The sequence below is a fragment of the Alligator sinensis genome, unplaced genomic scaffold (assembly GCF_000455745.1).
Source record: "Alligator sinensis unplaced genomic scaffold, ASM45574v1 scaffold428_1, whole genome shotgun sequence".
Classification (NCBI taxonomy): Eukaryota; Metazoa; Chordata; order Crocodylia; family Alligatoridae; genus Alligator; species Alligator sinensis.
This window is the reverse complement of record NW_005841919.1, coordinates 1245361-1257880: the sequence shown is the minus strand read 5'-3', so window position 1 is coordinate 1257880 and position 12520 is coordinate 1245361. Positions and strand designations below refer to the sequence as shown.

Here is a 12520-nt window from a genome sequence, read left to right as displayed (position 1 = left end):
TATTGCTCATGAACAAGGAGGTATTTGTTGAGAATATGAGGAAGAAAGGTAACTTAGGTGACTGGCCGCACCTACATAAGATGCTGACTGAACAGTTGTTACTGCACAGTGATTTAGTACTTGCATACACAAGTACTAAATGACTGTGCAATAACTGGAATTACTGTGCAGTAGCATCCCCCAATTGCACAGCAGTGTCACATCACACTTCATGCCAAGCAATGCTACTATGCAGTAGTAATAAGCCACTGCACAGTCAGCATCTTGTGTAGACATGGCGAGTGACCACAAAATGATAAGAGTTCAAGATCATAAAGGGAAGAAGGAAGGAAAGCAGCAGAATAAAGACATGGAACTTCAGAAAAGCAGACTTAGCAAACTTAGGGAACTGTTGGGTAGGATCCCCTGAAAGGCAAATCTGAAGAGAAAAGGATTTTGGGGGAACTGGCTATACAAGTGACTGCACTCCCAATCAGGAATCACATGGTCAGCAGGAGGCTGCCTGATTGGGAAGTGGGACCAGCTGCTAGATATAAGAGCAGGCTTTGAGCAGTAGGGCCAGCAGTTTGCTGCAAGCAGCTGGAGCAGGAACTTCACCTGGCTGGAGCTGCTGCTCACATAGCATCTTGGAGATACAGGGCAGGAACTACGGGGATGGCAGGAGGTTCCTGGTCCTGAGGAATAACCTAAAACTACACCCTGCAAGGGTAGGATGGTGTGGGGCTGCCTGTGGTGGGGTGGTCCCCAGGAAATGCCACACCAGTTGCCTCCCTAGTGAAATGCGAGTATGGGGCACCTTACAGCCTCAGCCTCCACAACCTGGTAGGTAAGCTGGCAAGGAAGTCGACAGGACCAAAGGTGTCCAGAGTGGGGTAAGGAGCTCAGAATAAGTGAGGGTCAAGGAGCCCAGAGTCTGGAAGGGGCATGGAGCCTAGTGAGAGGCTAGGAGCCCTGAGTGTATGAGGGGCATGGAGTCTAGTGAGAGGCAAGGAGCTCAGTGGCTAGGAGCCCGAGTGTATGCGAGGGGCAAGTATTTCCAGTATGAGTGAAGGGCATGGAGCCCAATGGGTAAGGCTGAAGTTAGGGGCCGGGATGGTAATCTGGATGCCATCTGCAAGGCATGGGACATGGTATAGGGAAAGTCAGAGCTGTGTATAACGCTCTTGGCATCAGGGCATAAAATGGGCAGCCTTCTGCATTATTACATCTTCTTTTATACATTAAGTCGTGGCAGGAAAGACATGGCAAAATGCCTTAGACAGGTGGGCAGGCCAGCTTTGTGCTCGGCCTCGGGACTTCCCCCTGTCACACTGTGTATCAATAACATTTTCCTATTATCAAATGGAAGAAGTTGTGATCAGTCTGAGGGTTTGGGTCTGCCTGGAATAAGGCATCTGGATCATAAATCCAGTGCCAACAACTGGCAACTTCATCAGAACCAGGCCCAGTACTAACAACTGGTGACTCCACTGGGACCAGGACCCTGTGACACTGGGACCAGGTCCAGTGCCAACAGACACCAAGCTGGGTAGAGTTGCAGGCACTCTGGAGGGTAGGACTAGGCTCCAGAATTACCTGGGGAGACTGTAAAAATGGCCCACAATCAACCAGGTTAAATTCAACAAGGACAAATGCTAAGTCCTGCACTTGAGATGGAATAATTGTATGCACAAATAGGGGAATAACTGGGTAGGCCACAGTACTGCAGAGAAGGACCTGGGTGTACTATAAAATGAATATGAGCCAACAGTGGCTATTGTTGCAAAGAAAGGCTAACTGTGTACTACATTGTATTAATGGGAGGGTCTCTTGCAAATCAAGTGAAGTGATTTTTTTGACTGTTCAGCACTGGCGAGGCCTCACTTGGAGTACTGTGTCCAGTTTCAGGCCCCATTCTTCCAGAAGGATGTGGACAGATTGGAAAGAATCTAAGGGAGAACAATGAAAATGGGTTAGCAATCCAGGATACACAACTTGTAAGGAAAGGCTGAAAGAGCTAGGGTTATTTAGTCTCAAGAAGAGAAGATGACTATCATTAAATCCCCCCAAAGTCAGTAAAATATTCGAAAAGTAATTATGGGAATGGGTTGGGCTTTTTCTGTAGTCGTAAGGGACAGGACTAGAAGCAGTGGCTTCAAGCTGTAGCAGAGGAAATTTAGGTTGGAGGTTAGGAGGAACTTTCTAATCATGAGGGTGGTCAAGCATTGGAACGGGCTACCTAGAGAAGTTGTGGAATCTCCATCCCTGGAAGTTTTCAAGAGCAGATTAGGCTGACACTTGACTGGGATTGTTAAATCTGGGATAATCCTGCCTTGAGCAGGGGACTGGACAAGATGACCTTGTGAGAGCCCTTCCCACCCTATTTTCCTATAATATTTGTAGCCACTGTTCATCTTTAAAGATGTTATTAATGTTCCTTTCCCATCTCAATAGGGAGCATCTCTGGTCTAATGATAATAAACAGTATTTATTAATCCTACAGATCCACTTTTTTCCATCCTATGTTCTCCAAGGATACATCAATAAACTTTGTTAGTTAAGAAAGTCTAGTATAATACATAAGTAGCAACAACATTATACTATAGTTCCTGATAATTTCACTAGCTCCTCTCTTATTTTGTGTGCAATAAATACAAACAAATAAATAAAACCCTAATCTCCAGCACAGAAAGCTTTTGTTAATTCAACACTTTTGCTCTGCCATCCTGCAAACTCACTCCCCAGACAATGTTTTGCATAGTTCAAGCCTGTCCACCAACTTCATTTCTTTGTGTGTCAGACCAAGAAGTGCATTGTAAGGTCCTGTGTTACATACTGTATTTTAAATAACATCAGAGGAATTTTTCACTTGGTCCTTTGGGCACACAAAGGCTGTTCAACAGCTACATCCCAGATCCAGCAATGAACTTATTGATATACTGCAAAAGATTCAAGTTGATTATCTCAGTAGCAATATTTAAGTTGACAGTGTAGCTAATTATGTTTCACCAGAGCTAGCGCTCAGCATTTAGCAGCTCCTACTGACTGAGTGGAAACAGCTGTGTGTGCAGCACTTCTGAAAAATCAAAACATTTGTTTGGTAATAATAATACCTCAAATAAACACCCACAGGAATGTTTGGAAAGGTTTAGTCTGATATGTTAATGGGCACTGAATTCCCTGTAGTTTTGAAACAGAACTGCAATATAAAAGTGCATTACAAATCTAATACAGTAGTGTGCATGGTTGTGATCCCTTCATAAAGCCACTAGATGGTGCTGTAGTATAATTTTAATTATTATTTGACCTGGTTTGAATTTTGAAGGAATGGGATAATTTTCATTTTAGTAAAAACTACTTTTCCTTTTCAACCAGGAGATCCATATCTTCTTTTATTTTATTATAAAATATTGCCAGATACAGTTCTCATGGAGACTTTTCCAGCCTTAAATCAAGTGTCTCTCTATGGCGTATTTATTGCATTGTATAGCAGAAGCATAACTAGGGTGGAACAAGAGGGGCACCAGCTCCGGATATTGACTTAAAGGGATCACTGGTATGCCCTCCTTCCCCTCACGAGTCTTTCCATGATATGCAGAGCACTATTATAGCACAGCCATAGGGAGCTAGGTAGGCGTAGATGGGCAGAGGCAACACCATGCTCAGCACTGTATCTAGCAGTGGGAGAGGGATGAAATGACACCCTTTTCTCCCCTCCCAGAGAGCTCTGCCATGGGAAGATCAGCCTGCCCCCAGGGGTGGGGGCATGAACAGGGCACTGCACTCAGTGGCACCAACCCAGTCCATGCTGTTAAAGCAGCAGCAGTAGCAACTGCCATTTAAGTGAGGAGATCCCGGGCAAGTAAGACTTCTCTCCCTGCTCTCCAGTAGTTGATATAATTCCTCATGCCCCCTCCCCCACCCCAGGTGCTTAAAAAGTTTGTGATGTCTCTCCTATGTAGACACACTCTACAACTGACTTTGTTTCCTTCCTGATCATCCAAATCAGTGGAAGCCAACCCTTTTGGCAGACATGCCACAAATTAGCCCCACACCCTCCAAGTGCCACATTGATCCTTTTCCCCATACTCAATCTACTGCTCTGCTTTCTGTTTCCTGCCTTGTGCTCCCTGCCTCATCTGATGCTTTGCGTTCTGCTCCCTGCTGTATCTGCACAATATTGCCTGTCCCCACGCCATACACTGAGGCTATCCATGCCATTTGTGCTACAGGTTGGCCATTACTGATCTGATTTTTACTTTACAGGCTCTGGAATGGGCTCCCAAGTGAGGTGGTACTCTTTCCTACCTTGGGGGTCTTCAAGAGGAGGCTGGACAGATATTTGGCTGGGGTGATATGACCCCGGCACCCGTTCCTGCCCGGGGCAGGGGGTCGGACCTGATGATCCATTTAGGTCCCTTCCAACTATAAGTACTGTGATACTAAGTGTCCAGATTTGGTCATCTACACCAGTGGTTCTCAACCTTTTCCACCTTACGTCCCACCAACCATTCATCCCAAAAATCCTGGTTCCCACCATGATAAATGATGAACGAGGGGATTTTTTTTTTGGGGGGGGGGGGGGGGTGTCCCCTGGCGGCTAATCGACAAACTCCTGCTTCCCTCCCCCGGGGTCCCTGCCACCTGGCGGGCACAACTTGGCATGGCTGGCAGCAGTGGGGATCTCACTTCACTGCCCTGGTGACATGCCCCCTGTGCCTGCCACTGCTTTGAAGGGTGCAGCCTCACACTGCTGCCCTCACTGCAGCCCAGCATGCAGGAAGTGCTTCACTGGGGCAGTGCAGGGTGAGTGGTGGCAAGACGGTCCCAAGAAGATCCCTGAGTGACTCCTCCACTCCCTACATCACCTCAGAGAACAGTAGTGCAGAGAACTCCCTGCAGGGAACAGCTGCTGCCCAGCTTCCCTCCCTTGCGACCTGGCAGTGCAGGGAACAGAGGAACCACAAGGGAACTTTTCACCGCTGCTCACCCCGTGCTGCCCTGGTGAAGCGCCTCCTGTGTCCAGGGCTGCATGGCTGCGATGCAGGGCTGCGCCCCTCAAAGAGCAGCAGGGCAAGCAACCGCTGTTCCCTGATACTCTGCTTTCCTCCCCCGGGTGCCTCTGCAGCCCGGCGGGTGCGATTGGGCACAGCTGGGAAGAGCAGGGCTGCAACAGATCTGAACCTCTTTCCAGTTTCTTTGCACAGAACTCTAACCACCAAATCATAGATCAGGTACTACTCAAGACCTTTTGCAGCACTCCTTTTGAAATGGAGTCACTGCTCCTTGCATTTAATATAGTCATTAGAAAAAAAAAGGGTCAAGGGACAGTGCAGGGGGAAGCTTCTACCTTGCTGGGAGCAAGGGCTCTAATTAGAAGTCAAGGGCCCCTCTTTTCCAGGCCTGCAGTCACTTCATTGAAACACACACCTTTTGTTACTCTTGGCCTCATATATTTCCCACATACTTTTCTATCATTGCTGCCCAGGAGGACAGCTTCAAAAGGAGAGCCATATAATGACCTAAAAGAAGGCTGTTCAACTGGTGGCCCATGGGCTGCATGTAACCCACAAGGGTTTGCCTGGCTCCTGCCCAGCTGCAACTCCTATCGCTCTGACTGTAACAGAAGACAGAGTCTCCAGTTTCCCCCTGTGGTGGGGCAGTGCAGTGTGGTATGGCTGGGAGAGCTGAGCATGAGCCTGAGCACACAATACAGTAATAGACAGGGAGTAAAGTGGGGACCACATGGTGTAGTGGTGGAATGAGGGGGAGAAGGGGTACTGCTTTCCAAATGCAGTGCAGCTCAGGAGCTTGCCCTGGTGTGGCCTGTGGGTATGCATCCCCTGCTGGTGTGGCCCACAGGGCATTAAGCCCCAACCCACTTAAAAGTTGGGCAACCCTGGCCTAGAAAATGGGTGGTTAGAGGAGTGTGTTAGGAAGCCAGAAGAACTCAGGTTCAAGCTCCCTCTGGGTGAAGAGAGTCTAGAATACAGATGTTCTAGCTTCTAAGAGTGCTCTAGTCCATTGGTGCTCAACCCTTTTGCCCGGTGGGCCAGATGGGCAGTGCCCAGTCTGTCAGTAGGCTGGATTGGGCCCATGGTCCTGATCCAGTATCCACAGCAGGTGGAACAGGCCCCTTGTGGCTGCGTGGTCCCAACCTGGCCCTGCATAGGTGGGGGGAGGCAGTATGGCCTGGATCTGATAAAGCTGTGGGGATGGGGAGGAGAAGAGGACATGGCCTGGCCCTGATCCAGCCGCAGGAAGTAGGTGGGAGGGTCAGCAGCCGGGCTCCAACTCACCATGTGGGACTTGGAGTTTTGGAATTTGGCGGGGGAAGGGTGGTCAACTGGTGAGGGAATCCCTCAGGTCAGATACGATGGCTCTGTAGGCTGGAAGTTGAGCACCACTCTTCTAGTTACTCAGCTATTGGAGGAAAAGCTAGGAAGTCACTCTCTTGGCCATTCTCCTTTCCTGATTTTAACTTTGGTTGTCATGGGTTTTAGTCATCTACATTTTTAGGTGTCTAAGGCCACTGCATGTCCAGAAGGGACATGCCCATGTGTCTGGCTATGGATGCAGTCAATGTGTACCTACTATACATGTAGGCTGGTCATGTGCAGATGACTATGCATACAGATTATGCAGCCAGGAACAGAAATCAGATGTAGGTGTGACATCTTTGGCAATGACATGACCAGAAATGCCACACAGGCTGCAAACAAACCTCCATAACATTTTTGTGGAGGCAGAAAATGTGAGCAAACAGACATCTCTTCTCCTTTTTGTGCCCCAAGTGCTCCCAAATGGTGACACAATGATTCCCAGTAACAGTCTCTGCCACCTTTTCATGGTGGACATCTATTCATTTATAGTGTGATAATACAGGCAGCCCAGGGCTGACCGTACTCTTCAGGTACTCCAGGCAGGTGCCTCCTAGGGTTTCAGAGGCACAATCTTGCAAAACAAGGCCCTGGGTGCCTGGCACCAACCTGGGGGTTTCCTGGAGAATGCCATTTGTTTCCCACTTGACACTTGAAGAGGCACACCACACAAATTCTCTTGTAGGTTATGCATTTCATGCTGCAGAGCAGACGAACGCCATGGGGCTTGGCACAGATGATATGACTGAATGACAGAGGCAGATGCTGCCCAGGGCCGATGTCCTGGGAGTAGAGGGGCATGATCTTGAAAGACAATGGCCCCAGACAATGTCTGTCTCCAACAATTAAGTGGATCAGCTGTGCTGGGACACACGCGATGCTAGCACAGCTGATCCTGCCACAAAAGCTATGTCTATTTGTAGCCATAGATGACCCAATTTGGATACTGGATGGCCAGGAAGAGAACAGAAAGCCACCCTAAGTAACCAACAGATGACAGCCCCCCACCATGGCAGCTTGTGTAAATTTTCTTGGTTTATTTTTTCTATTGATCCTTACCAGGAAACATTCAATATAATTAATGATGACATAATTAATTAGCAAACATTCCTGGCCTAGGATTAAAAAAAAAAGACAATATAATGAATATTTCTTGCAGGTCTGTCATCACTTCATGGCACGAAACTTTTCCAAGTTCAATGGAATAATCAATCTTAAAGGAAATAGGAGAATATTTCTTTTTCCTGGAAACTTATCTGAGACTTTAGAATGCTCGTCTCAAGAAAGTAAAAGGAACTTCTGAGGTCATTGCTCACAGAAGAACAAACAAAAGTCATTCTTTAGCCTTGTTTGCAAAACACTTAAGAAAAACAAGAAAGAAAGCTCACATGCACACCCAAATGGAAAAAAAAACCCACCCAGTAAAAAGCCTAAACTCTAGAAACCTTTTGTGAAGATGGAGAAATCTAGGTTACTTGTTGGACTCTTTTTGGTCTGTCTACACTTTTTCTCACCAGTTCAATTTAAATTTAATGCGTTTAGAGATTTAATTCAGTCCAGCAGATTCTGAATGCATATACAATGGGCAAAACTTTTACTTTGTATGCCTAAATGGCAGTTTTCCAGCAAAATAATGGCTGTTTTTGGCACTTACAGGTTATGATTAGGCTTGGCAGAATTCAATTTTATTTTTTTTTATAATTTCCACAGCTACAATCAATGTTTCTTTTTTACCCTTTCTTTAGACTTTTATCTATTTAAATTTCAGGACTGCATGGAATTAGGGGTGTAGGGGGCAGATAGTTTAGTAATAACAGTATACTGTAAAAAACTTTATAAAAATCACATTAAAATATATAAAAGTAAATATCCAGAAATCAATACAGCATAACTATTTTAAATCATTCTGTTCATTCACCAGGAAGGAGCTGGGCAGGTAGGGACCAGAAGAGAGCAATGGCACTCTGGAGCTCTGGGAATACAGGGAGAGGCAGCAGTTTCCCAGCCTAGGATGGGAAGTAGCTCCCTGCTCCTGCTTAGGGGGTCAGCCCCACCAGGCGGGTACCAGCAAGGGGTCGCCCATCCCCTTAATGGCCATGGCCTCCTGCCACCCCATGCAGCACAGGGGTATTGGCTGGGTCCCAGGGGCACTCCTATGCACCCTGCCCTGAGGGCACAGAGGCTAGGCCAGGCAGGAGCTCTGGGAACACAGGGAGAGGCAACATGATCAGAGCAGGGTGTGCAGGGGCGCTCCGGGGCCCAGCTGCTGCCCCATGCTGTAAGGAAGGGCGGAAGGCCACAGCCATCAAGGAAACAGGTCACCCCTGTGCTGGTGCCTGCCAGGCAGGGCTTGCCCTCTGAGGTGTTGTGGGGAGCAGGGATCTGTTTCCCACCCCAGGCTGGGAGGCCACTGCCTTTCTTCGTGTTCCCAGCACTGCTCCCCAGCCTGGTTCCTGTGTGATCAGGGTAGGGGCAAAACTCCCAGCAAGACCCAATCACACAGGGGCTGTCCCGGACTCACTGGAAGTCTGGTGTCCAATCCACGGCTGGGACCTCGGCAGGGGGAGCAGCCAGCAACACCACCCCGGGCTGGGACCTCGGCAGGGGGAGCAGCCAGCAACACCAGGCTCCCACCTGCCAACAGCCCTTCCCCTCCAACCCTCCATCCCAGCACAGCCCCCAGCTCCTTCAGTGGCTGCTTGAGCTGCTGCCAAGGAGCAGTGTGCGGGTGACACAGCTGGGGCTCCTCCCACCACACTTCAAGTGGCTGCTATGCACATGCAGGCTGCTATGCACATGCACATGTGTGCATGCAGCAGAAATATTTTTCTGTCAGTCTGTGAGTGATAGGTGAAATGGATGTTTAGCGATAGAAATAGGTTCATGCCAAGCCTAGTTATAATTCTACTACTCCCACACTGTCGATCCTAAACATGTGCACACAGACTTAACGTGCTCAACAGACTACACCCTGGCTGGGCAGATATACAGATTTGTATGCATGCCCACTGGTGGGGAGATATAAGTGCATGTAGGTTACAGACATGTAGTAGGACAAAAGCCCATTGCTAACAGGTATTAGCTGTCAGAAGAAGATGGTCCTTTCATGTTATAGCTAAAATTGAATAGTAGGGGCATTCACCCAGGGGGAAGGAGATTTAGCTTCCTGGACCCACTTACCTACACATGGTTTGAACTTTTGTCACTCTATCTTCTCATCTCAGTGCTGTAAGCACCACACCACAGATTAGACACTATTCAGGACCTTCTCCAGCACTCCTCTTGAAGCTAAGCCACTGCACCCTGCACTTAATCATCAGCTAAGATGGACAGCAAGTAGGGTCTGTCCTGGGGAAATTTCTGCCTGACTGGGGACAAGGGTCCAGGCTAGAGCCCAGTGTTGGCTCCCAAGAACCATCTCACTGAGTCAGACACCCTCCAGTATGTTCTCTTCCTCCTGACCCCTCTTTTGGTTGCTCAGGGCAGAAGGACAACTTCAAAAGGAGCATTTATGGGTGCTGACAGAAGTGGACCCCCCCCCAAAAAAACAAAACCCCCCAAAATCAGCACTTTACCAGCCAGCTCCTTTTATAATCATTCTTTTTTTTTAAACTATGATAGCAAAAATTAAACACGTATACACAATTTTACAATGTTTTATCTGAGCATTTTCTTTAAAGTGTATTTCCATGAAGTTTTATATTGAGGATTGCTTATAGCTTTGAGACATCAGGTTATTATAATGCCAAACCTCAAATGAATACTATAGAAAGATAGCCTGTAACTAAAAATTTCAGAAACAAAGCCAATTAAATTGCACTTACCATAGACCATAAAACTGAATTCTGTTATCACATGTCTATCATTATGCATATAAATAACGCTGCAGGTGTAACTCCCAGAGTCACTTGCATGAATGTTATAGACCTCCAAGTTGCCTTCATCAGTTAAAAGAAATCTTTGTGATTCTGGAAATAAGTGTTAAACACATCATTTTAAATTATTATTTTTATCTAATTATAAATGTATTAACAATCCTAGAAGTAGGGATCAGAACCTTGGGCACCACCATTCCCAAATGAAAACCCTACCTTCAAGGCTACCAAGTCAAGCTACACCTTGCTTCAGGGGTGGGGAAAGTACAGCGCACGAGCCATATCTGGCCCACCAATTGATCCTATCCAGCCCACTAGATGCTGCCTTCAGAGGGCTGTGCCCCGTGCCACTCTGCCACAGCTGGGTCTTATCCAGGCAGCACACAGACCCCTCCATGTGACCCATCCACCCCACATCCATCCCTCTGCTCAGCTTCCTGTTGGCACTGTGACTGTATAGTCCTGGCACCACGGCCACCAGCAGCCAGGACCACATGGGACAGGGTGCAATGCAGTGCAGCCAGTAGCTGTCCCACACACCCACTCACCTGCCATGAGAAGCCACTGCCACTGCAGGGCCAGTAGGAGGTGAATCTGAGCTGGTTGCAGTGGGGGCTTTGTCGGGGGCAGCCGCTGCTGACTTCCCTGGTGCAGCGCGGTGATAGTGGCTCATCACAATGGACGGCTACTCAGCATGTTGTATTGCACCCCATCCTATGCAGGCCCAGCTGCTGGTGGCCATGGTGCCAGGATTGTGCAGTACCAACAGGAAGCCAGGCAGGGAGAAAAGCAGGGATGGATGTAGGGGAATGGAGGAATCTGCACTCTGCTCAGCCTGGTCCTCATTGAAGCACAGTGGAGTGGCATGTGGCGTAGCCCTCCCTCCTCAGGCTCCTGGCAGCAGCTGGCAGGCCAGATAGGATCATTTGGCATCTCCCCACCCCCTGTAGCCCTCAACAGCTTACCAAAACTCACTAAGTGGCCCTCCAGCCCAAATAATTGCCCATCTCTGCCTTAGTTATCATCTCTTCAGCTCCATATGCCTTGCATTTCCTTCCTACAGTTTCTACAAGTAGGGTAGGTGCCCTTCCTTTAGTTCAATTTTTAGCATTGCTATTAGGACAGTTTTCTGGAAGGTAAGAAATGAGGGTTTGAACCCTTATCCACCTCATACTGAAGTAGGCATAGAATCCAGATCTTCCACTAGGGTTTTATATAAAAAGTGTCTGGCGTTACCATCACCACCTCCTTCTGCTGCATTTTAAAAGAAAACAGAAAGCCCCCTTCAGTTCTTTCAAGCCATAGATGTAGACACCAGCCTTCAGCAGAGGACTCCACAGTCTGGATCTTGAGTGAATAGATGTGCCATCTGCAGGCCTGCATCAGGTACCTCAACTCTAGAGAGTGGTAGGTTTTCAAGGCATTTCCCTGTTCTTTAAGTTTTTCATTGGCTTGATCTTCTCATGTGGGTTTTTAGGATGTAAAGAGACATTGCCCTTGTGCCAAGTACACAGACATCCTAGTTTCTTGTCATACTTCAAGTGCTTCAAAATGTTGCCATGACTAGAGGTGCACTGATATATCAGTGCCATATCGGATTGGCACTGATAAAAGGAAAATTAACATTATCAGCTATTGGCTTTTTTGGCAGTGTAGCCAATAATATATCAATAAATATAATATGCCTGCTGGCCGGGGCCCCTGGATGCTGCATGCATGTACGCAGCCACATGCATGTTCTGATCATGAATGCAGTCAGGCAGCGTGGTGAGCAACACCCTGCAGGTAAGTCTGTGGAGTGAAAGAGGCATTGAGGAGGAAAGGAGGGTGGGGAGGAGGCATAGATCAAGGCCCCTACGATGAGGGAGGGAGTGGGGCGGGGGCAGGAGCAGGGGTTGCGGCTGGGGCAGGGCGGTGAATGGGACTTGTCACGACCCAGTGATTTTGGTGCCTCGGCACTATGGAATTTCCTGGCCACATGAGAGCTCCTTTGCACGGCAGAGTGTTCTGCTGCAATTGAGAACCCGCGTGTAGGAGAGAGTTCCCGCCAATTTGCAGTTTCCTTTGCAGGATGCATTTCTTCCTTGCAGCACAGAAATGCACGGTGCAAAGAGTTCCTGCTATTCGAATGTAAATTTGTGCCCCGCTATTGGCCAGTGCTAAATTATTCACACGTGGCGGCTAGTAATTGGCTTGCTAGCCGTTTAAAATTCCACGCGACTTCCGCCCAAGTCGAAGAGCTTTGAGCACGCTGCAGAGTGCCTCTGAAGTTATCTGACTTGCGGC

The 12520-nt window shown here is 48.0% G+C and overlaps 1 protein-coding gene across 1 annotated transcript in view; it reads right to left on the bottom strand.

The window, feature by feature from the left end:
* Positions 1-1842: 1842 nt before the first annotated feature.
* LOC112549494 (zona pellucida-binding protein 1-like) overlaps positions 1843-12520 on the bottom strand; it is a 25188-nt gene continuing 14510 nt past the window's right edge. The window contains exons 3-4 of the mRNA XM_025198301.1: positions 10184-10327; positions 1843-1928 (exon numbers count right to left, since the gene is read on the bottom strand). Coding sequence (XP_025054086.1) covers positions 1843-1928; positions 10184-10327 — 230 coding nt within the window. The remainder of the gene's footprint in view (positions 1929-10183; positions 10328-12520) is intronic.